The sequence below is a fragment of the Hesperophylax consimilis genome, chromosome 11 (genome assembly GCF_061612785.1).
Source record: "Hesperophylax consimilis isolate HC1 chromosome 11, BYU_Hcon_1.0, whole genome shotgun sequence".
NCBI classification, from domain to species: Eukaryota; Metazoa; Arthropoda; class Insecta; order Trichoptera; family Limnephilidae; genus Hesperophylax; species Hesperophylax consimilis.
Genome location: NC_142846.1, coordinates 2,570,220 through 2,596,537, shown reverse-complemented (window position 1 = coordinate 2,596,537; position 26,318 = coordinate 2,570,220). Strand labels below are relative to the sequence as shown.

Genomic DNA, 26,318 nt, shown 5'->3' with positions numbered 1-26,318 from the left:
ATGTTATTAAAGTCTTTAGCGATTCTGAGAATAAATCCAAGCATTTGTAATCCCTTACTGGTAATGCTATTAATGTGATTCAAGATGCGTAATATGGAGTCAAAGATATATTAATTCGAGTTTGTTCTGAAATAATTACAAATATTTTTTTTTGTGCATTTGGATGATTTCGGTTCTAGTCGGTATTTGGTGTCAGTATATTTTATTTATTTGTGATCTCCCTATATTGTGTATCCAGCTTTTTATTTTATATTTAAATGTTATGATATTGTTGTGAGTTTCGAATGAGAGTTGGATTTTATTGTATAAAAGAATAAGAATTGCTATTTTTTACAACTACTCATCTCAGTTGAGAAATCTATCCTTGTGTTTGAGATGTGTTGTGTTGAGTGTCAACAGTTTTAATCTAAGTGTATAATATATGATAAAATATAATGTACTAATAATAATAATAATTGATTCTAATTAGTTTTTACATGTTGTTGAACATTTTTTTTTATTTGGTTCATAATTATTATCATGTATTTATTTTTATTTCAGGATGCATTTAGTATATTGGAACCCCGTGCAGCCGCAGCGGTGGGGCAGTCTGGCCTCATGTCACTTTATGAAGCTATGTTCTCTCAATACGGAGTCAAGATTGCACAGGTAGATTCATTGAAGTATTATATTTAGATGAGACATGTAGCAAAAAAATAGGTTCCACTTTTTTACATCCAATTGATCTTCAACGCACCCAACGCTCTAACTAAAACTACTGAATTCGGTCTACACGCACCGCTTATCGCGTTCTAATGGTGGAACACGTTTGGAGGAGATATTAATAAGCAATAGCACGTCTAATTGTATAGCTATATGTGTAGATTTAACAAATTCATGTTGATGGTAATTTCTGAGCCAGTGAATCATTTTGAAATTGGTTATTAATGTTTCTCGTTTCTGAATTGGCAACTATCCTTCCTTAGTTCATGCTTTAATGTTTCTCATTTCTGAATTGGTATTTATCCTTCCTTAGTTGATGCTTTAATGTTTCTCGTTTCTGAATTGGTAATTGTCCTTCCTTAGTTGATGCTTTAATGTTTCTCGTTTCTGAATTGGTAACTATCCTTCCTTAGTTGATATTTCAATGTTTCTCGTTTCTGAATTGCTAATTGTACTTCCTTACTTGATGCTTTAATGTTTCTCTTTTCTGAATTAGGAATTATCCTTCCTAAGTTGATGTTTTAACGTTTCTCTTTTTTGAATTGGTAATTATCCTTCCTTAGTTGATACTTTAATGTTTCTTGTTTCTGAATTGGTAATTGTCCTTCCTTAGTTGATGCTTTAATGTTTCTCTTTTCTGAATTAGTAATTATCCTTCCTTAGTTGATATTTTAATGTTTCTCTTTTTTGAATTGGTAATTACCCTTCCTTAGTTGATGCTTTAAATTTTTTTATACATATTAATAATATGTTTTCAATCAACTTTTATTTTTTAATTTTTTTTTTAACAATATTGTTACAATAGTACATAATAAATCGTATAAGAACAAATAGTGAAATATATATTTTTAAGTATTTCTACGCCAATTAAGAGAAGTAACTTTTGAGTTTGGTGTAGGAGTAAAAAGTAATATGGAGTGTATGATAGTACAGGATGTGGTAACATCAAATAATATAAATTTTGCATCAAAGACTTGCAAAAAAGTCAATAGATGTCGCACATTAAAAATAAAAAATAAGATAGGTGCATCTAAAAAGACGCTGTCTAGATTGCATTTAGTTCGGGTTGAATCTTGCCATCATACATAAAGATAGTTTCCAATAAATAATGTGCGGTGAAAAAATGAAGACAATGTTTGTAGTTCTTATTCGAAGTGTGATACAGTGAAATGTGACCGAAGGGGTAGGGTTCCATTAGCTCAGTGGTAGAGCGGTGCCCCGGCAAGACAAGGGTCCTGGGTTCGAGTCCTAGATGTGACCATATCCTTTTCTGAGTTTTCTGTTTCATATTTTCGTTTAGAAATCGCTAATATTGTCTTCAATACTTAAATATTACAATTTGAGGTATTACTCAATAAAGTTATTCCAAAAAATAAATATAAATTTTGTTCGAAATTAAGTAACTGCACTTTGTTAACGATGTTACGAACGTTCAGTTTTAAAAAAAAATAACACAACATTTTTTCTTAAATAATACCAATTCTGTTATTTTTAACTCCAACTAATTAATAATTCAATAAATGTAACTGATAGTCCCATATTTAATTTGCTCCTTTAACCTCAGCTGAAACTGTTTCCCCTCCACTTACCTACCTCTCTATAATACATGGTTTTCCAATAAGAGGTGATATTTTAAATAGCCCGCTATTTCGGTAGATCTTACTTTTGAAGCTGTAATTTTTTGATATTTGACAAGTAGAAACTACGCCATTAATAAAAATGGAACGATACACGCTTCAACAACGCATTGAAATTATTAAAATTCACTTGAGTGAATCAAATGCAAATCATCTTGAGTGATGAAGCCCATTTCCACCTCGGTGGCTTCGTCAACAAGCAAAATTGTTACATCTGGGGCTCGGAAAACCCAAGAGTTATTGTTGAAAATCCTCTCTATCCTCAACGTGTGACTTTTTGGTGCGGTTTATGGTCGAGCGGAGTCATTGGACCTTACTTTTTCTAAAATGAGGCTGGAGCAACAGTTACGGTGAATAGATTGCGCTATCGAGAGATGATTAATGATTTTTTATGGCTGGAATTGGATGGTATTGATCTGGACAACGTTTACTTTCAACAAGACGGTGCTACGTGCCACACAAGCAACGAAACCATTGATGTTTTACGATTGAATATCAAAATAACACCTCTTATTGGAAAACCCTGTATTTGCTCTCTTCGAATTTTTTTTTAATTATCCAATTTAAGAATATTTCTTAATTTAATAAATATATAAGTACATTTCCTAGTGCGCCTCAAGTTCACTTAATGTGTTTGTTCCATTTCATGTGTTGGTTTATAATTACACTAGAAAAGATTAGAAAAGAATACTATTGCACAAAATTGTATTTTGGAAAACAAAAAATCTTCATTTTATAAATACATAATTAATTAAAAAAATGTTTGTTGTGTTCCCCAGGTCCTGGTGACTAAGCCGGACTTCTACAACTCGCAAACCAGGAAGAACCTGTTCTCCACCCTATCCGAGCTGATCTCCCTAAACATTGTGCCCATTGTCAACACTAACGATGCCGTCAGTCCTCCCATGCACATTACTGATGAGACCGAAGTCTCAGGATCTCCTACAAGAAGAGTAAGCATTTAAAAAAATAATCATAATAAAATATTGTTGTATCTCCGAGTTTCTTCATCAACTCTCTTATTAAATAAAACACTTTGAACTTCAATGTGATAGATTGACAACGGGCTCTGATATTTTAATGTGATAGATTGACAACGCGCTCTGATATTTAAGTGTAATAGTTTGACAACGGGCTCTGATATTTAAATGTAATAGTTTGACAACGGGCTCTGATATTTAAATGTAATAGGGGCCTTTCAAGTATTACGTTAACAGATTTATTACAATTATTTACCCCCTCTTCCCCCTTGTCACCAAAAGTAAGCAAAGCTCTTACCCCCCCCCCCTCCCATGCTTACGTAAAAATTGGTACCTATATGCATTTTTCTGTTAATGTATTCTGTTTTTTTATTGATTCATAAGCAGCACTTATAAAATTGACTTAGGATAGAGGACTTTAATGCACATAATATTCATTTAAACAAACTAAGCGAGTACCTAAATGTATTAATTATTTGTGGGAATCCCCGAATATGTATTCGGTTTTCAAACATAGACAATGTGTGGGTTGCCAATGTGTAAAAAAAAATAACTACTGCTGAGCAGTGCTGACGTAATCACTATCTCGACCCCCCCACTCCCCCATGTCATCAAAAATAAGCAAAGCAAAGACCCCCCTGCCCCCCTATAGTGCTTACATAATACTTGAACGGCCCCATAGTTTGACAACGGGCTCTGATATTTAAATGTAATAGTTTGAGAAAGGGCTCTGATATTTAAATGTAATAGTTTGACAACGGGCTCTGATATTTAAATATAATAGTTTGACAACGGGCTCTGATATTTTAATGTGATAGATTGACAACGGGCTCTGATATTTAAGTGTAATAGTTTGACAACGGGCTCTGATATTTAAATGTGATAGATTGAAAACGGGCTCTGATATTTTAATGTGATAGATTGACAGCGGGCTCTGATATTTTAATGTGATAGATTGACAACGGGCTCTGATATTTTAATGTGATACATTGACAACTTTATATATCGTACACTCGGTCTCTACAACACTCGACAGCTTAACGTCATCTATGGTTAACTTAATAGACTAATCTATTTGCCATCTATGGGTGAGTGAGCATCTTGGTTTTCAGGGCATCATCATCAAGGACAACGACAGCCTATCGGCCATGCTGTCCGCCGAGATCTCCGCTGACCTTCTGATCCTGATGTCCGATGTAGACGGCATTTACAACAAGCCGCCCTGGATGGACGGAGCCAGGATGATGCATACTTACTCCTCAAATGACCCCAGCAATATCGAGTATGGCAACAAATCAACGGTAGGTACATTCTTTCAAGTGAAATCAGCAAGCAATTAAATAGCCGTGATTTTCACTTATCAATAGGAACCACACTGTCAGAATTACAAATGAATGAAATCTAAAAACACATGAAGATAATTACACCTAGGTAATAAAATTACACATACTGTACTAAATTACACATGTCAAAATCTGATTTTTAATATAATAAATGTTTTATCAACTTCCATTTTTTTAACAAATATAGATAATGATATCCTAACTGGGATCTCCCGTGCTGAGGATTTCATTTACATATTATTTTAAAAAATATAGTGATGATAACATGAATTAATTATAAATATATTATGTAGTAAATGTTTTTTAGTGCAGTTGAATGGTTTCAGTTTCAGTTTTTTTTTTTTATATATATTTTATTTATTTTATAAAATACAGTATAATTATTTAAATTTACATAGTAAGAACATATTTCAATAAAAATTATCATGTTTACCTTTACAAGAGTCTAAAACTCGTGTGTAAAGGGAAAAAAATAAAAATAAAAACTTAACATACATATGTAAATAGAAGAAAAAAAAGAATCATAAAAACATATAAAGTGAAGAAATTTTAGTTTTTTTATACAATAATTTATAAAATAATCGTCATTCTAATTCGTTAAATTATTTAAGGTAGTGAAGTTTATTTTATTTTTAAATTTATTATAGTCCGGTTCTAACCTTATCTCTGTCGTTAGTTGATTAAACCAAACTACTCCAGTGTACGTGTAATAGTGTTATGCAAAACTGGAGTGCATTAATGGAGTGCATAAGCGACCCATTGTATTTTGCCTATTGCTCTCAACACGAACCATGGCATGGTGTGACTTCTTATAGAGATCTTTGTGGATTTGAAGCAGCGTATTTTTTGTATGTATTTTGTATTTGTGTTTGTTTGTATTTGGTGTCAGTATATTTTATCATCTCATCTCGTACATGATCCCACTGAGAGACAGAGAGGCATCCCGGCTCAGGGCTCACTGTCTGGCAAACTGTCATCAATAGGATAAAGCCCTAAATCAATACGATATTGATAATATCCATATTCCACGGTGAGTTGGCGATATTTGCGAGCACGGTCAGAATATGATTCCGACAGTCGGTAGACAAAAGCCACCACTTTAAGCGTGGCCTCCAAGATGTCGGATAAGCATTCAATATGCACAACTTTTTTGATAATGATAACTGGCTTATTAATGAATGGATGTGAACTAACTAAACTCTTAGAATTGCAATAAATCGTATACACGATTCCAGAGATGTGCTTTATTTCAAATAAATCCATTTCAAATGGAAATACAAAATGCAAAATGGGTATTTTCCATTTTGCATTTTAAATGCTTTTCTAAAAACCATTTTGCATTTTGCATTTTAAATGCTTTTCTCAATGCATTTTCCATTTTAAATGCTTTTTTGCAACATTCTTACTACTATCTCCACTCATTTTTTTTCATAAGCCCCAAATATCAGTCGATCCTCAACCTCGCTATGAGAGATAATTTACATTTGTCAAGTTGCTCCCTGGTAGGAGCCCTGGCAATTGAGTGATACCATTACAAAAAATACTGATTCAAATACTGAACATGGGGCCATGACGCCGTAATATTAGATGTTAGATAGCAGTTTCTATTTTTTTACGTTGGCAACATTAGTCCCGCGCAAATATTTTGTGTTTTCATAATCTGTAGTCGTGGTGTTTTTGGATTTACCATCATGTAATATGTTTGTTCTACATTGATGTCCATTATTAAATGACAAAATTGTTTAAAAATTCTATAATTATTTTAATTGTTTGACCTGAGAAACCATTTTGCATTTTCAATGCATTTTGAAAATAGGTATTTTGCATTTTGCATTTGAAATGCTTTTCTAAAAACCATTTTGCATTTTGCATTTTCAAATGGAAATGTTTTGACCCATTTCCATTTTGCATTTCAAATGGTTTTGGGTACCCATTTTGCACATCTCTGCACGATTCATAGACTTGATTACTCTTATGGTTCAAATATTGTTACAATATACTGTCAAATTACTCATCTGGTAACGCATCTAATACATACTTTTTTTCTTTATTTTTGAAATATTTTGTGATTGTATGTAGTATTACTTTATGTTTGTGATAACTCTATGTTTGCTTCGATCAAATGTAAGTTGTTAACCTCGATTAGGGCTTAGTTCTACTGAGGTTGATTTTTATGAGAAAAAACATGGTTTATATATAGCAAATAAATTAATTAATTAATTCTACTAAGATGCGATCAATTGATTCTGTGAACAGCCAATATATTTTAAAGTTATTATTTCAAATCATCATTGTCAATTTATTTGTATTTTTAAGCTTTACGTAGCGATTGGATTACAAGGTAAATGTCAATTCATATAAAATACCTCTATTGTTGCCAGCGTATGTCGATTTATAATTTATTGCATTTAAATTATCGGCCTAGCTATCAACAGCGCGACCATACTCGAGAAATCGTTATAAAGTCATCGGTAATTCGATATTGTATAGATGTCGATTTCACTGTGCTAAAAAGCCTTAGACTGGCTCGCAGATTTATTAAGTCCTCTTTCGACCCTTTATTCTTTACTTACACCATACGAAAGAACAAGAATGGATTTAGATGGATTTTTTTTGCTGTAATTTAATCACGAGTAGTGTTATATATAAATATTTACCCACATTACGATACTCGTAAATAAACAATAATAATTATTAAATTGCATGGCCTGTTTGTTCGTTAGGTGGGAACAGGAGGGATGGATTCCAAGGTGAACGCTGCCACGTGGGCGCTGAACCGCGGGGTGAGCGTGGTGATCTGCAACGGCATGCAAGAGAAGGCCATCAAGACCATCATCAGCGGCCGCAAGGTTGGCACCTTCTTCACCAATGTTGAGGGGGGCGGCATGGCCTCCACCGAGCTGCTCGCTGAGAATGGTGAGTAAACTGCTGATGATGATGGTTCACTTTTAAAATACGTATACAGGATATATCAGCACGCACCCAAAAGACTTTAACCAGCGATTCCAAGAGTAGCGTACATACAAGGTAGAGCGCGTATCACATCGCAACATGTGGCACTGTGATCAGTGGCGATGTGTGATACAAAAAAATCATCAGACGGCAAAATGGCGTCCACGTTTTTTACTCCAAACATGCTTCGGGTAGGGCGAAATGGGATGGCGATATATATTTTCAGGCAAGTGTAAGAAAAACAGAGAGCGTGCTAAATGGTCTATAACCAAAAGTTACCACATCAGTGGCACATTTGTTTCCATTCAAATTTGTATGGAATGCGCTTCTAGTTTTCACCTTTTTTGTAAAGTTTTTAATAATATTTACCTAATATTTATAATAAATAACCATAACAAGTCCTCCAATTTTTCTCCTCATATTGTGGTTTGACCTTAAAAACTTATTGCTCTTCCGATAAATTGAAATCAGTTTATTTTTCTCATGTCTGAAGTTGAATGATGAACTCTCGAATGATGAGCTACTTTTGTAGATTTTTATTTATTCAATTAAATACAAACATTTTGTTTCACTTCATTGCAGAAAGGAGAAAGGAAAACCTCTTTACATATTACACTAATAAGAAACCACATTTCTAAGTGTTTTTTTAGCTCCCTGGACCCTAATTATTATTTCGCAAAATTAATATCTAAATATGCCATTTTCTGCGTTCTATTTTATGAACTTTAAAATTAGCGTGGGCTTATCATCGTACCCAGTTCCCATACATTTAATTTACATAATTTAAATACACACCAACCCACTGCTGTTCAACATTCATTTTTAGTTATTTTACAGACACTTGTTTACATTTTTCATGTTATGTATATTGTACATTATTTATTTTACAGCGCGAAATGGAAGTCGCCTCCTGCAATCTCTCTCCCCCGAGGACCGAGCTCTGGCTGTTAACAAGCTAGCCGAACTCCTCATCTCCAGAATGGACTTTATCCTCAAAGCCAACTTGGAAGATTTGGAAACAGCCAAAAACAATAACTTGGCTAAGCCACTGTTGTCTCGACTAACACTTGACGACGCTAAACTAAGAAGTTTGGCCGTCGGCCTGAAACAAATTGCAGACTCCAGTCTTGAAAACGTTGGAAGAGTTGTGAGAAGGACCAAGCTAGCAGAAGGATTAGATCTTACACAAGTCACAGTCCCAATAGGAGTCTTACTTGTCATATTTGAATCAAGACCTGACTCTTTACCTCAAGTAGCAGCTCTCGCGATAGCTTCTGGTAATGGTCTCTTGCTCAAAGGAGGCAAGGAAGCTATCAATTCTAACAAAGCTCTGATGGAACTTGTCAAGGAAGCTTTATCAATCGTTGGCTGCTCAAACGCCATCTCTCTCATTTCAACACGAGAAGAAATAAGCGATTTACTTTGTATGGAGAAACACATAGATCTTATCATTCCGAGAGGATCTTCAGATTTAGTTCGCAACATCCAGAAGCAATCGCAACACATTCCTGTCTTAGGGCACGCTGAAGGAATCTGCCACGTGTACGTGGACAAAGCAGCCGATTTAAACAAGGCTATGAAGATAGTCCGGGATGCCAAGTGTGACTATCCCGCTGCTTGCAACGCTATGGAAACCTTGCTCATCCACGAAGACCTAGTTAAGAATGGCACATTCTTCCTAGATATTTGCAACATGCTGAAAAATGAAAATGTCAAGATTAATGCCGGGCCAAAGTTGACAGAGCTGTTGGTATTCGGGCCACCTCCCGCCAAGACGATGAAACATGAATACGGATCTTTGGAATGCTGCGTTGAGGTGGTAAAGAGTACAGAAGATGCTATGGAACATATTCATAAGTTTGGAAGCAGCCATACTGATGTTATTATCACAGAAGACCGTAAGTATCTAACCAAGATTCGTTCAACTTTTTTAAAGATAATTAAATCCACAGAGTCGGAATGTTGTAGTTCTTCCGAAAGTATTCTCTTTAAGTACCTAATATCGTAAACTAACTGAATGATCAACATTACTTACCACATGTCTGTATACAGTTTTAAAAAACTTAATAGCATTGAAATGGTTAATAATTGGGCTCCACATATTCTGTAATTTTGATTGCAAATAACCTCCCTTATTACCCCACTTTATTTGATCCATAGCTTATTGGACACGCTGTACATTTTATTATACCTTATAAAATATTGTAAACTGTTGGTTTTCCAAACAAATAAAATAAAAATACTGTAACTATGAAGTCGCGTAGCCACTTTCTGGGACCACGATAGGTACGTCACCTTGTTACGCGAAGAGATTACGTCGTTATTATTTCGCAGTAACGAAATCACTCTGTGTGACCGAACCTTTTTTTTCGATGTTTGTTATTTTTTTAACAGCCGAGGCCGCAGCGACATTCCAGAAGCACGTTGACAGCGCGTGCGTCTTCCACAACGCGAGTTCCAGATTCGCAGATGGGTTCCGCTTCGGCCTCGGAGCTGAAGTGGGAATTTCCACGGCCAGGATCCATGCCCGCGGCCCCGTCGGAGTCGAGGGTCTCCTCACCACCAAGTGGATCCTGAGCGGGAAGAACCACACCGCTGCCGACTTCGGAGAAAACGGCCAAGAAGTGTGGCTCCACGAATCGCTGCCAATTAGCTGACTCAAGAAACTTATTAACAGAGTTTTTTGATTTTGATTTAAAAAATGATGGAATTTCTCATTTTTTAACATAATAATCACCGACCAACTTAGATACCAGTATTTTTTATTATTTTTTTAGCTTGTTTTGCCAAGATAATTCTTTAAAACATTTTTTAACTCATATATGACACAAGATGGCGCCCAAAACAATAAATTTTGAAAGCATTGTATTACTTGCAATAACGGCCTAAAATTTTTGCATCAAATTACGTCACAAAGTTGTAGGTATATTATAAGAGTATAGAGAATTTTTCGTTTCATGAAATTTGTATAACAAAAGTGATTTGTATAACACAAGATTTAACTTTTTTTTTTTTTTTTTTTTTTTAATACAGTTTGATAATGCCTTCAGAGGGCGAAACAGCTGTCACGCGTAATAATAATTACACAGCAGAACTTGTTTAAAAATAAACTGTTTTTATAAACCCAATAATAATATTATTGTATATATAAAAAATAAAAAAATAAAATGGAGTTCTACAAATTAAACTTAATAACAATAAATACAAGATTTAACAACTCCCCAGTCCTCGGTCATATTTTGACAGAAGGTATTATTATTTCCCTTAAAAATAAAATCCAAATTAATGGAATATTTCTGAACGTATCCGAAAACTAAAAACTGTTTTTGAAAGGTGATGAAATACGCTTTCAAATATTATTATTAGAACAAAACATATATTTAGGGAAATATTTTATGTATGAATGCAAACATAAAAAATATATTAAAATATCACACTTTACGTTTTTTGTAACTAAAATTATTGATAACAAAAAAATATAAAAACACACGTAGACAAACAAACATTAGTAGTATTACAAAAATATCATATAAAAATTGTTTATAAAAAATTCAAATTGTTTTCAAATCTTTGGTTTCATAGAGGTGAACTTTTTAATTTCTCTGTGGTTAACTTCTAGATTTGAATATATTGCGTAGTGTTTTCTCTTTCTAACACGTTTTAGATGATATTTTTCACCATGACAATAAGGGAGCTACAGGTCATGTGAGATCATGTGAGTTATTCCCAAAAGCGAACAAATTAGCTTGAAGGGTAAACATTATATTTATTTTATACCTTTCCGTATTGTGTTGTTTTATATTATGAGTTGGAAGGCCACCACGCAATGTGTAATAATAATTAGGACACTAGAAGCTAAAATATAAAAAAATAATGCATGAAAAGATGCTTTGTTTTGTCTTTTTGATTGTTGTAGTCATCTAAAATGGTAGTTGCTAGGTTTTGAATGTAATTTAATTAAATTTGTTAGGAAATTATGTTATTATTTTAATAAACTAATTTTAAAAAACTGTCTTATCATTTTCCTGATTTGTTGTAATAAAAATGTAATATAAGTCAAATTAAAATCTTATCTTGTGTTTGACATAAAGATACACAATATTGGTGTTCTTCAAAACAAACATCTAGGTATTTATACCAATTTTTAAAAAATCTAAATATACAGAGGCGGATTTGCCCTTACGCCTATGTAGGCCCGGGCCTAGGGCGGCCAGATATTAGGGGCGGCCAATCGTGACAAAAAAGTCACAGATGATAACAAGAAATTACTTCTTAAGTACCTAAATATTCTACGTACGAAATATCGATATGCAAGAGCGTGTTCACACAGCACACAGCGCGCCCCTACGCCCCGCAGCCGCCCTCGCCGCACCAATCATGCTCCGTCGCTCGCCCGCTCGCGTATTTCCAATCCCTACCTTGATTCAGTTGCGCTAGTGACTGAACCGCGTTAGGTATTGTTATGCATAATAGCGTGTTCACACACAGAGCTATAATATGCGTGGGATGGCGTATTTCAGCATATCGCTCTCCATACTTTCCAATTTGGAATGTACGGCGATCGATATGCCGAAATACGCCATCCCACGCATATTATAGCTCTGTGTGAACACGCTCAATCACCTTACAAAAGCTATAATAGATAAATAAATCAGAGATTATAAAATAATACAATAATAAGATGTTATTTATGCCAATTATGAACTTTCCACTGATGATAGTGAATAATAAAGTGTGACATTAAAAAGGTATTTTCTTTAAAAAATATAAAAATAAATATTTTTAGTTAAAATCTATGAAAAAGGGGGGGAGGGGTGGAGGAACGTTGGAATAGGATTAAGAGGCAAAGGATTTTTATTTCTTTTTAGCATTGTTCTAAAGAAGCCTACGGAGTTCGAATTTGTGAAATCTATGGTCAAAATAGATAAAGCTTTATCTTATCAATTTATAATAAATTTAATTTTATTACTCAATTGACAAAACTAAGCCCGTCTGAAGTCGAAGAAAGGGCAAAATCATTACAAATGATTTATTCTAGTGATTTAGAAGCCCATTTTTCAGAAGAATGTCTCCATTTTCGTGCTCACTGCAGTGTGAAAAATAAGGATCGAAACAATGCTGTCAGTTTGATAAAATGGTTACGAACTGAAAATCTTCAAACCATTTATCCAAACGTGGATATTGCTCTTCGAATGTGTGTGTGTACTCCCGCCAGTAACTATTCTGGAGAACGATCATTTTCTTGTTTACGACGTGTAAAAAAATATTTACGCACAACAATGGCGGAGCAAAGGCTGAACAATCTTGCTTGGCTTAACATAGAAGCAGATTTTTTAAGGAAATTGGATTGCGAAGATCTAATTAACGATTTTGCTACACTTAATTGCAGACGAGAATTGTAACTGCCAGATTTTTGTTTTGAGTTCAGTTTTTTTTTATGTTAGATAATGCTTTACGTAAATTTTTTTACCAACGTTTTAATTTGTATTTTAAGTTTAGTTATTATATTCGAATATGTACCTTAAGCTGATTTTTATTTAAAAGAGTTGCTGGTTTCTTTTATTTGTTTGGAGACTTAATAATAACTTTTTATCCAGCCCGTATCTGGCAACCCTAATTGTAACTGTGATACACTTATATATTATTGTATGAGAATAAACCTGAAACAAGTTAAATAAATTAGAAAGTATTACAAACTAGCAGCTATTATAGTTAACTAAATTTCTGAATCGGTTTCGATAAAAGTTGTCAATAAAGTAAATTCATTGTGTAGTCTAGAGTCTATATCAGGGGTCTCCAAACAACGGCCCGCCAATGTCATCAATCCGGCCTGCGACAATCGACAATTATACAGTAATTGAACTAGCGAATTTAGCAAGCGTATTTTTTTACATTAATTCCACACAGGAGGCTTTGAGGAAAATATTTTCCCTCACGACCTATGTCATCTTAGGTGATGCTGTGTGGAGGGTCGTTTTAAGGAAGGGAAGGATAGGAAGTTGTGAAAAGGAAAATGTATGAGGGGTGGTTGGGTAGGAATCTGGGGATTAGTGTGTCCAGGAGTGACATACGTATGAATACATCCCTCCAACTGCAGTGCAAGGCGATGGGTCAAGATAGTCCGGCTGGAAAGGTCAAAAGGCCTCCCTCACCCAGTCTCTCTCGATCCGGCCCGCCACGCAGCAGGTGGGCAGATGTATCCGCCGCCAAGACCTGGACAAATCTCACCCCATGAACCATGAATGATAATGGCAGGAAAATTAAAACGGTTTTGACCCTAGGAACTTACTGAAAAGTTTGGATACTCCAGGTCAATATGATGGGTACTGAGAAAGGGGCGGCTACATGGTCTGGGGCCTTAGGGCCTAGGGCGGCCAAGACTGCAAATCCGCCTCTGTAAATATATACAGGGTTTTCCAATAAAAGGTGTTATTTTGAATAGCCCGCTATTTCGGTAGGTGTTACTTTTGAAGATGTCATTTTTTGACATTTGACAAGTAAAAACTACGCCATTAATAAAAATGGAACGATACACGCTTCAACAATGCATTGAAATTATTAAAATTCCCTTGAGCTAATCAAATGCAAATCATCTAGAGTGATGAGGCCCATTTCCACCTCGGTGGCTTCGTCAACAAGCAAAATTGTCGCATCTGGGGCACGGAAAACCCAAGATTTATTGTTGAAAAGCCTCTCTATCCTCAACGTGTGACTGTTTGGTGCGGTTTATGGTACGGCGGAATCATTGGACCTTACTTTTTCGAAAGTGAGGCTGGAGCAACAGTTACGGTGAAATGATTGCGCTATCGAGTGATTAATGATTTTTTATGGCCGGAATTGGATGGTATTGATCTGGACAACGTTTACTTTCAACAAGACGGCGCTACGTGCCACACAAGCAACGAAAACATTGATCTTTTACGATTGAATATCAAAATAACACCTCTTATTGGAAAAACCCTGTATGTATTTACAAATTTTACAAGGTTTTCTGTTTTAAATCATTGACGTTTATTTTTTTATCAATAGATGGCAGTCTAAGTCACTTTTTTACTGTTGTTTTCCGAGGAAGCATACTTTTTGCTTCCAGTTTCTTTACTAAATAATTAGATTTTCTTTTCTGCGTTCTCGTGGGCAAGAACTGCTTTATGTTATCAAATATGTCCTAAAATTAGCACTGACAGCTGATAAATACATAACAAGAGAAAATCCTAATCATCACTTAACTTAAGGTCTTATCAGATTATGAAACTGACTGCAATGACAATATTATTATTATTGTAACTTGCTGGAAATCTGTGGTAGTTTTCATTTTGCATAATTAACAGGAATCGCTTCCTCCAAATTGAATCATGTCAGTTTGTAAGGCTCAATTGGTGAGTATGTCATCTTGTTTTAATTTGTATTGTTTCTCAACTCTTGATTTAACAACTCGGCTATATATATAGTGTACCTAATGTCATTTACCTAAACCTAAATAAAATCGTTCATACAAATGTAATAGGTTTATTATTAATACTATTATATAATTTATAACCTAGAAAATTTATTTCACAATCTCTCTCTTTTATCAGCTGTCTAATATTTGATGTTTTATATCTGATCAATGTGAATTGTGGTTAAGAACTGATTATCTCTTGTTCAGCTGGAATTGCCTAGCTATGTTAAACGCCAAAAGAAAGAGAGAACTTTTGAGAATCGACAAGAGCTGAAGGACACCGGTAGGTTCCTCATAAAGCTGGGAAGTTCCGTTGTAACTCGGGAAGATGGAAAAGGAGTAGCACTGCCACGACTGACATCTATTGTGGAACAGGTGAAGCTTATTAATTGATTATTAACTGAATGAAGTCCATTATACATATTTAATTATTTCTAATATAATCTGACAGCACTAAACAGTTTTTTTTCTGCCAGATAACAATTGATTTAAAAACAATTCGTATTTAGTTGTTTACTCTTTTCTTCTGATATTGTACAATATAACTCAGGAAACAGAGTTATTTGTAGGTAATATTGAGATTTATACCGGGCCTGCCACTTAGAGCTACGTTGCAACCTCTCTTTCCGTTAACCACCCGAGCGATGGGTGTTTGGTTTTCCATTTAATTAATATCATTCCTCTAAATATTTATATGGAAACATATTTGAACTGCTTACTACGGTTTAAAGCCAATGAATCCACCCAGATTTCACCGCTAATACCATATTTTTAGGTTTTATAAATTTGGCACATTATGGCAAGCGAGACGTTTGAAACTTGCCATAATATGCCAAAAATCAGAGGGGTTATATGCAGCTTGCTTTCTTACTTACCTTATTGCAAATGAATTTCTATGAATTATGTTTATTTAAACATTGTAATATGGCTTGCCAATTTTTACAGAAATTTTTTACAATCCAACTAGGAAGTTTTTCCAATTTTAGCACAATCAATTTGCTCTCCGTATTATACATATAATATTTATGTAATAAATTTGACTTGTCAATATTAACTTTTGAAAGGCCAAGGTGCCAAACAAAATGTCTGTAACCAAGTGGGTCTTCCGATGACCCCATGCATTTTTCTGTCTTATGGGCTTTTAAACTAGAGAAATCCCAATTATTCCGTCAATTATTAATGGTAACTTATGTATGTGCGCAGGAATACGTAAAATATAAAATGATATGTCAAGTATTTAAGCTAATATAAGGAGGATAGTAATTTTGGAGGATAGTATTTTATTTAGGAAACAAACAGTCATTTATATATTTAGCATAAACAGCAATTATTTACAATATTAGACCAATAGTGTTCCATTAATTCTAGTCGTTGATTCAATATTTGCACCTTATTAGTCAAAGAATTATTTTGTTTTGTATACTTTTTACTCTAGCTGGCCATCTGTCACTCCAAAGGCATTGAATGCTGCATCGTGTCTAGTGGAGCCGTTGCCTTTGGGAAGAAGATACTTCTGGAAGAGTTAAATAAGAAAGGACTACCCAATACGGTAAGTTTAAATCAAACTGAGCAACTGCAGACTTATAATATTGCCCAATTGTTCGATCTCAGTGTTACAAATTGACATACCGTCTTTTCACTCAGCGAGTGACCATAAGTTTGTTAAGTTGTGTATAGAAAAAAGTAATAGATAATGGTTGTGTATGAATTCTTGAAATAATAACAGTAAATCACATTTATTTTATTAAGACTTATACAGGGTGTATCGGCACGTACCCGACAAACTTTAACCAGCTATTCCTTAGCAAATTTGGAGTAAAAAATGTTATGGGCACTTTGCTGTCCGGTAACATTTTTTTTTAATAAAAAATTTACTACATATTCATATTTTCACCACATGTCACCAATGTTTTATCCTTTGTCAAAGTTTGAAAACCCATCTGGCAATATTTTGTTCGAGTTTCGTTGAATAATGTACGTACGTACCTACGTTGGCGCGCTTTTACAATCACAACGAAATGGCACGGCACCATTCGTCTCATTTTTAACTATTATTATTTAGTGTGTACGAAAGAGCGAGACACTTTTTGACACACTTGCCAATAACAGCTGTTGAACACGAGATTCAATGCAAATGACAGTGACGGATTGTAGATTTTTTATTTATTTTTTGTTTTTAATGGAAAAAAAATGTTACCGGACAGCAAAGCGCCCATAACATTTTTTACTCCAAATGTGCTGAGGAATAGCTGGTTAAAGTTTGTCAGGTACTTGCCGATACACCCTGTATGTACTCTTATTCATGTGTCGAGTTAGGAGACTAATGTCCATTATCTTAGGCTCTTAGAATCTCTCTGTTGCTAAAAACCTAAAGGCTCCCCTTACCTTGATATCCACCCCGGAGTGGCAACCCTATTTAAAACTGATAACTCAATAACCTCTATGATCTCTCGATACTAGAGCCATCTATATCTTGTAGCTCGAACTATCACAGATAATACTATAATTTTTTGTGAATTTTTCCATTTGTCCCAATAATTAAATAAAATTACCTAGTCCTAATATGAAAACTCATAATATAAAAACGGCATCATTTTCATTTTACGTTGACATTTTTTAAAGATTTACTTAATTCTTAGCATTCAAAAAATAAAAGGTTTCCCCTTTTTGATACTTAAAAAAAAAAAAAAATTCTATAGAAATGTTTGAACGCATAAAGGAAACAACTTTAAAAAAATAAAGTGTTATAGCTAAGATTATCCGTGACAGTTTCACTTGATTAACTTCTTTGCTTTCTTATAAAATTATTTTCAAAACAAATAAAAACCATATAAGACAAGGGTCCTGGGTTCGAGTCCCAGATGTGACCGTTTCGTTTTCTGATTTTTCTGTTTCAGATTTTCGTTTAGAAATCACTAATATTGTCTTCAATATTTAAATAAAAACCAGTTTTGTGCTTGAAATCGAACGTTTCTATACTCAGTTTGTCAAGCGATTTTAATGCCTATTACCTACAATATAAGGTATACCAAGAATATACACTTTTTTGGCTTGTAGCTTCCTCTTAACTATTTCGTGCCCAGTTATTTATATACATAATGAGAAAACATCTGTAGCACAGTGGTACTAGATCTGGCAGGTATTAATAAACATGCGGTGTGAGATAGAATTAAAGAATAATGTATGTTTATTAATATTTTCAGTTGAATATTTCCCAAAAGAGGGCAGCGGCTGCCATCGGCCAGCCTGGACTGATGTCTCTATACAGGACCCTGTTTGCGCAGTACAACATCAATGTGGCTCAGGTAAAACTATTTCCCAACCTTAATCTTCCCTATCTCTTTCCCCTCCCCTCTTCCTTCAGCCTCGCAACATACTCTAATTGTGGACGACATTGTCTCACTGGCTCCAGACAGTTGGGACGTAATTGGGACATAATTGGGACTGTGTACAAAGTAAATAAAGAGAAACATTCTACTAAAACATGTAAAATCAGCAAGTATTGGACATAAGTGAAGGGTGACCAGTGATGACAATAAAAAATTGATAAAAAATTATTTTTTTTTAACCCTAGATAACTAAACTGTTTTCATTGTTTCATTGTAACTACACTTTCGTGGAGTGGACTACGCAATAAAACACTAGAAATAAATCAAAAATATTTAATTAAGATAGGAACTTGTTACATGGCACAAAAGTAAGGTTTATAATGAACAAATTAATATCAAAATATCAGTCTACACCAGAGGTTCCCAAACTTTTTTGCCCCGTAGACCACATGCCAAACGTTTTTTTTTTCGTAGACCCCTTCGAATATTGAATTTTCCTAAAACTATTAACGTCCCATGAGATAATCATTCATTTTTTTAGTAAAAAGATTCCCTTCCCTTGCCTGCCCAACAATTGTGTGGCGGTATAGTTGCTCTGTCTTTACATTGTGCAGACAGGGGAGCCCTTGTGAGGTATTACACCAAATGAAAATGAAGCAGGATAAGCAACGGGAATTTCTTTCTGTAGCTGGCCCTACAGAACTGCCCCTTAAGTTCTTTGTTAGCGCTTATTCCGATCAGTTCTTATTGTCATATGATATCCGATTCTTCAACATTTCACTTCCACAGTCAAAATGTCCTCAAACTTAGTTTTGAAGTCTGTGTGAAGTGCATTTAAATTTTGAACGTCATTATTACCCTGGACATTTTTCAAAAACAAGTTGGGGAAATAGGAAAATTCGCGACTTCCAATGTGCAATGTTTTGCTTGAATATATTAATTCTGACGAGAAAAGGAACGTAGACTCTACTTATGTACCTCAATTAACAACTTTACGAAATATAAAAATACAAATATTAAACAAGTAATTTCTCAGTCATTATATTTGTATATATTTGTGTTAGGTCTATTGTGTCATTTACGGAACTCCTAAATGTTGACTTGAGGTAAATGGGGGTCCGCTCATATGTACCCCCATTTGAATCTCGTGAACCCCCAAATTTTCTCGAATTTCGTCGAGTAGCGCGTCGTCGCTTCGACGAGCGATTAGTTATCTAGGGTTAAATAAAATAAAAAACATTAAAAAAGTCACCGTAGACCAAAATTTCATTAACACTTTTACTCAAAGTTATGTCAGGAATCACTGGCTAAAATAAATCAAGTATGTCCCTTAACACCCTGTTTACGGCTCTAAATATCATGTTTTTTAGCATTCTTATTAAAGTAACAATATAGTATTCCTATCTCACCCAACCGTGCAATTTTTATTTTATGTTATTGTTGTTACGATTTCAATCAGTAATATGTGCATTTTTTTATAGGTCTTAATCTCAAATGGGAGCATGGGTCAGCAAGATGCCCGTGACATTATTAAAAGCACACTAAGTGAATTGCTTTCTCTTAACATTATCCCCATTATCAACACAAACGATGCCGTGAATGTCCCAGATTCAGGGCGCTCTGACGACGTCAATGTAAGAATCATTTTTGTAGTACTTTTTAATCTAACTCCAAACTACAAATCAATGCGGGGGTACCACAAGGATCTTTGCTGGAACTAACATTGTTTTTGTTTCTCCTTGAATGTGCACCAATTCATTGCTACGCTGACGACAGCGCTGTTCACGAGGGTTACCTTTTTGACTAGCCCCTTCCACTTACGATATCCAAACATCTCGAGAAGTTTTGAGACAAAAGTTGACCACCACCTCGAGAAAAACCAATCTGGCCACTTACAACTTCTCAAAAATCCAAGCATGTCTGATTTTGGCAAAGAGGGAGATCAATGACAGTCTGGTGCAATTTGATGGAAGCACCCTTACCAATTTAGACTCCATTGAAATCCTTTTAATAAGTATATCAGACCGGCTCAAGTTATAGGGGCTCTATAGAAGGCCAAGTAAATCTGGTTTCCAAGAAACTGGGCGTCTTTTAGAGGGTTAGCAGATTCTTCAATAGTGACCAGCTGCTAACGCTATGCAAATCTCAAGTATGCCGACCAAATGAATTTGGAAGCCACCTCTGGGCTGGAGACCCACAATACTTTATAAGCTTACTTGATTCTGTGCAAAGGAGGGCATCCATTCCATTGACAATCCATTGTTAACAGACCGATTGCCATCTCTAATGCGCAGACGCAATGTGGGCATGCTGAGTCTGTTCTACGAGTATTTAATGCAGCCTGCTCTAAGGAGATAGCAACGTTGATCCCCGGTGTACCGGTGCATGTGCGTGAAACTCGACGGCCACAAGCGGAATACGCTCATGAGAATGGGTCGTTTCTTCGGCTCGTTTTTGATTAGTATATGGAATGAGTTACCGGCATCTGTTTTTCCTCCTTCATATAATCTGAGCCTCTTCAAGACCTGCATTAATAAATCCTTTACTACAGTCTCTACCTTAACCTGCCTTATAACGGCGACATACTTCCCGCGCCTTTACACTTTACAGTAAGGGGCATTCTTGTAAGGTGTCACTTAAGTGGAAGGACGGGTTGTTTCACAGAATTTGAACAATTCAATTATTTTCAAGTTCTGTTATTATTTCAATTTTGTGAAAGAACTTGTCAATATAATATAACAGAACTTGAAAAGAACATTAACAACACATTGACATGTTTTGACATTGCAGTGGTCTCACTAAAAATCTGATCATTTGGTTGGAAGAAATTGCCACTTGGCATTACACCTACCTTTGAAATGTTTACATACTATGAAGTAAATTGTTTATTCTTTTCAAATTTTTTTTAATATATTTATGATTGGCGAAAGATTCTTGATTGGTATTTATTTACAAAATTCCAGCTCTGTGACAATGACATTTTGGCCGTGGCCCTGGCGGCGGAGATAGAATCAGACCTGATCATCCTGGCCACCGATGTGAACGGACTTTACGACAAGCCTCCGTCGGAACCTGGCTCCAAACTCATCAGCAACTTCCAGCCGATGAAACAGACAGGAATCAAATTTGGAGGAACTTCCAATGTAAGTCATGTCACCATTTGGAAAACACTAATGGTTAGATTACAAGTAGCGAGTAGCAGGGACAGCGATAAGTGCTAACTAAATTTTCCTGAGAAAAGTGATAAGTGCCATCCACACATGCAGTCATGCAAATAACGCCACCGAACTGCAATGATGCGTGCAGCAGGTTCAGAAAAATATAAAGGATTCTACAGTCAACTAAATTGCTACTTAACAGTAACTTCATACTTATCACTGTCTTTGTTACCGGGTATTTTTTACATAGGCATATAGCTGTAGGAATTATAAAGAGGATGAAGAAACTTCCATTTACCTATTTTGCCAATATCCCACTTCGATGGGAAGAAGGCTCCGATATCTAGGAATTCACATTCAAAACCAGGAGACATTCGTCAATACCCAATGACAAATTTGGTGAAGAGGCTGAACTAATATCAAGAGAATAAGATATGAGAGATAGTTCAATGGGCCTATTATTTTTGATAAGGAGACCGTCAACATAACTCCCGCATGTATGAACAAAATAGATTTTGGACTAGACAGCATTTACATACTTAACAGTTGCGTCGAACACTACATTCTACATCACAGGTGTGATTAACATGATTATAAGCTTACTTGCTTACACTAATCCCGTCGTCCCACGCGTCGGTACGAGTACTTATACATTTGCGAACTGTACCACGAATTACGGGAAAGGAACTAATCAACTGCAAGCGGCGTTTCGCGCCATTTGCGGTTGCTTCGTTTCTTTCCCATAAGTTGAGGTTCAGTTCGGCAGTTCGGCTCGCGGATGTATACGTAGCATAAGCAATCAACATAAACCAAATACTATAACGTTCGCTTTAGTAAGATAACGCAGTGTAAGTAAGATAATACAGTGTGGAACTTTTCTGCATAGTCTCTTGCAGCATTCGGTTTATGTCGATTGCTTACCGACCCATGGGACGATGGGCTAAGACGAATACAGAACTCTGAATAAGACGACTTAGTGCCAGCAAGTTGTCCTTATACTTATATGTTGCTTTGTTTGCTTTCTCACTTTATCTGATGGCGTTTAAAATCATTAAGAAACAATAAAAATAATTGTATTATTTAAAATATTAAGTAATTTGGGTGTACATATTTACAAATGAAATGTTATTCCTTGGTTTTTACTAGTGTTTGCCATGCAATGGAAACACTTTTTCACCACGCACAGGGGCATTTTGTCACTCATTTACGCGATTTGGATAGAGATAGCACATGACCTCACGCTACGCGTTACAGATTAGTGCTAAATGAAAAGGATGGCAATAACCCTGTCTTTTGCCTGCCATTTTGAGCTCTGCAATGTGTCTATAAGTTGTGTAATGTCATTAGTTGTTATTGAATATTTTGGTATTTTTCCTGTTGCCATTATGTGTCTTTCCAGGTATGTATTTCTAGGCGGGACATTATATCGTGGGTGAATTCAATCATCTTCGCATTTCCTACAGCCATTTGTATATACACCTGAAGTGCCAGTGTCCTGTTAACAGTCCTACCAGCTCCCTCATTCAGTTTCTAACCATGTAACCTAAATTAATAATTCAGATGTTTTACATTACGTAAACCATGTCAATAGTCAGAACAACAGAAGGATTTGTATGAGACGATGTTAGAATTTAATGAAGCAAGTAGTATGTGCTGAAACCGAGATGTTTAGCAGTCAATCCTCTCGCTTCCTGCAGAGAAACGAAGTGATGGTTAGTTACTTAGATACATAAGATTATTTATTTTTCAGATTGGAACTGGAGGAATGGATTCTAAAGTGAAGGCAGCGACCTACGCCCTGTCTCGAGGAGTGAGCCCAGTCATCTGCAACGGAGAGGAGCCCAACTTCATCACAGCCCTTCTGGCCGGAGACAGTGTGGGAACCTTTTTCTATCAATAAAGTATCATGCGCATTTAGACAATTCAAATCATCTATGGATATTGTAGTCACTGATTAATTAAGTGATTGTAATATCTTAATTATTGCATATAACGGTTAAATCAATAAATATCTATCTCTTGCAACATATAATAATAATATACTATAATAATAATAATAATAATTGGATAATTTGTAGAGCGCCGTTTTTGTGAAAAATCACCTCAAAGGCGCTGTACAATTTATTTCCTAGGATCTACATTTGTTATTTAAAAAAGATACCAAAACATACTTACCTGGCAAGTCACACAAAACTGCACGCAGAGGACACTATATCAAAAAACACTGGTCATCGCATGACCTTAAGTCTGCTATAGTTTTTATTTTAATTTAACTGTATTTTAACCGTCTTAAAAAGCCTACAAATTGTTAGTTGTTATCATTTTTATTTATTTATTTTTAATTATTATTTTTATTTATTTTATTTTATTTTTAGTATTTTTTTTTTTTTACATTTTGTTAATTTAAATTGCCGTCGGCTGTGAAAGTGGAGGTTTCTGAAATTATGGATACGACTGTCTGAAAAGGTGCGTTTTAAGTTTAGACCTAAATTCTGTCGAGTCTGCGATCATTCTCAAATCATGCGGCAGTCCATTCCAGGCTTTAGGTCCTGACACGGCGAAAGCACGCTCACCGAACTTAGTATCTGGTGTGCGCTTTGGTTCCTTCAACCTTCCGATAGCTGATGACGTTGCTGACCTAAGGGTTGACTGTCGGGAATTGGAATCTTCTGCAATACACAATTCTGATAAGTAAGCCGGAGCCATTCCGTTAAGTGACTTAAATACCATCCAGCATATCTTGCACTGGATTCTTTCAGGACATTTGAGCCAGTGCAGATTTTTGAGATGCTCTGAAATGTGGGAGTATTTAGATACTCCGGTGATAAGCCTTGCCGCGGCGTTGAAAACGGATTGTAATTTGTTGATTTGACATTTGGGGAGACTTGCATATATTCCGTTGCAATAATCTAGACGTGAAACAACATAGGAATTGACTAACAATTTAGTCGCCTCTGTTGGCAGGTTTCTCTGCACTGCTTTAATTTGCCTTAATTGAAAGAACCCCGTGCTTACAGTTCTATTCACCTGAGTTTTAAGGGAAAAATTAGCGTCCAGATTGACACCCAGTAATTTGATGCACGTTTTTGGAGTGATGTCACTTCCTGAAATGGTTATTGGGGAGTTTTCAATGTTATGCTGACGTCTGCTTGTAGCAGTCCACAGAAACTCAGTCTTTGTGGGATTCAGTTTCAATCTATTTGAGGTCATCCAGCGAGTAATTGCTTCTATACACTCAGATATACGAATTTTTAGACTGTTTATTTCTTCTGGTAAGCAGTAAAAATAAACTTGCTGGTCATCAGCGTAGCAGTGAGATAGAAGGCCAAATGATTCGATTATTTTAGCGACATCATTTGTGAAGAGGATGAAGAGTAGTGGGCCCAGAACGGACCCTTGGGGTACTCCAGATGAAAGGATTGCATAATTTGATTGGTTTTTTCCCACTTTTACGGCTTGTAAACGGTTGGCCAGGTACGATGTCAGCCAGGTCTTAACATCACAGTTTAAACCAAATGATTCATCCAATCGTTTAATAAGAAAGTCATGGTCAATCGTGTCAAATGCAGCATTCATGTCCAAGACTGAAAGAAGTGCCAGTTTACCCGACTCAATGGCAGTAGTTATGTCCGACAAAACACGTAGTAACCCGGTTTCTGTGGAGTGGAACCGTCTATATGCAGATTGGTATTTAGTTAATAATTCATTTGAATTTAAGTGACATATGACCTGCGAGGCTGCGATTTTTTCAAATATTTTTGATATAAAAGGCAGATTTGAAACGGGTCGGTAATTTGAAAGATCTTCAGCGTCCAGTTGCGGTTTTTTTAATAACGGAGTTACGATAGCTGATTTAAGAGATTTTGGAAAGTCACCCGTGCTAAGTGACTTATTGAAAAGATGAACTAAAAAGGGAGCAATTTCATTGCAACATTTTTTCAGTAGCCACGTTGGGATAGGGTCGAGCGAACACTGCTTGTTCGGTGAAGTAAGAATTAATTTCCTTACTTCTTCGAGGGATGTAGGTTTAAAGGCAGAAAGGTTTTCTCTATTGCATTTAGTAAAATACGGTGGTGGAGCGTAGGTTGTTAGGGCTCGTATTAACACAATTTTGTCAAGAAAAAACTTGGAGAAGATTTCCGGAGCTATGTCGATGTACGGTTAAATCATTGTAAAGAGACCCTTGTTTGTTTAGAGGTGTACTGGATGGAACAAAACATATTTAAATTTTATTATTATTTTGTTTTTGTTACAAAGCTGAATAAAGAATCATAAAAAGAACATTGTGAAATTGAATTGTTAGTGATAAATGTCGCTAGGCACCCAGTATCTTTGGGCATTTGCTGGGTAAGAGGGGACTGGGCGAGCGTGTGTTCAAAAACCAGTTTGAAAAACTTTTTGGACCTTTCAAAAATATCAGTGTACACAAATACACTAAAGCGTGTCCTCTTTAAAAAGATTTGCCTGTGCTTTTATTTTAAAATGGATAAATGCAAAAAATTTTGTACATTTAATATCCCTACATAAATTTTGCCATCATTAGCTTAAATTTGAAGCTAACTACGTGCTTTGATAATCAACTACATATATTTTATTTTAATTAAAAAAACATAGCTTAAGAATAAGTCTGTATTATTTATTATAATATATAAATACCTCCATTTTATTTAGATACCTACTACATGCTTTGTAATTAAATATGTAATTTTATAAAGAATATATTAATAATTTATTTCTCAATTCTCATTTTAAAGTAGGTCGAAGAGTGTAATAATAATA

At 35.3% G+C, this 26,318-nt stretch overlaps 2 protein-coding genes across 3 annotated transcripts in view; both read left to right on the top strand.

Moving 5' to 3' along the window:
• Positions 1-10,612, top strand: part of P5CS (Delta[1]-pyrroline-5-carboxylate synthase) — a 43,321-nt gene extending 32,709 nt beyond the window's left edge. For both annotated transcript variants that reach the window (XM_089636971.1, XM_089636972.1), the window contains exons 5-10: positions 541-648; positions 3,119-3,292; positions 4,432-4,620; positions 7,386-7,578; positions 8,505-9,512; positions 10,009-10,612. In XM_089636971.1, coding sequence (XP_089493097.1) covers positions 541-648; positions 3,119-3,292; positions 4,432-4,620; positions 7,386-7,578; positions 8,505-9,512; positions 10,009-10,271 — 1,935 coding nt within the window. In that variant the 3' untranslated portion in view covers positions 10,272-10,612. The remainder of the gene's footprint in view (positions 1-540; positions 649-3,118; positions 3,293-4,431; positions 4,621-7,385; positions 7,579-8,504; positions 9,513-10,008) is intronic.
• Positions 10,613-14,695: 4,083 nt separating this feature from the next.
• On the top strand, positions 14,696-26,193 carry LOC149419653 (putative delta-1-pyrroline-5-carboxylate synthase). Its single transcript, XM_089636970.1, has 7 exons — positions 14,696-14,990; positions 15,260-15,427; positions 16,488-16,601; positions 18,256-18,357; positions 19,863-20,015; positions 21,345-21,524; positions 23,290-26,193. The coding sequence occupies exons 1-7, from the start codon at positions 14,967-14,969 to the stop codon at positions 23,437-23,439; spliced, it is 891 nt and encodes a 296-aa protein (XP_089493096.1). The 5' UTR covers positions 14,696-14,966; the 3' UTR covers positions 23,440-26,193.
• The last annotated feature ends 125 nt before the right edge of the window (positions 26,194-26,318 follow it).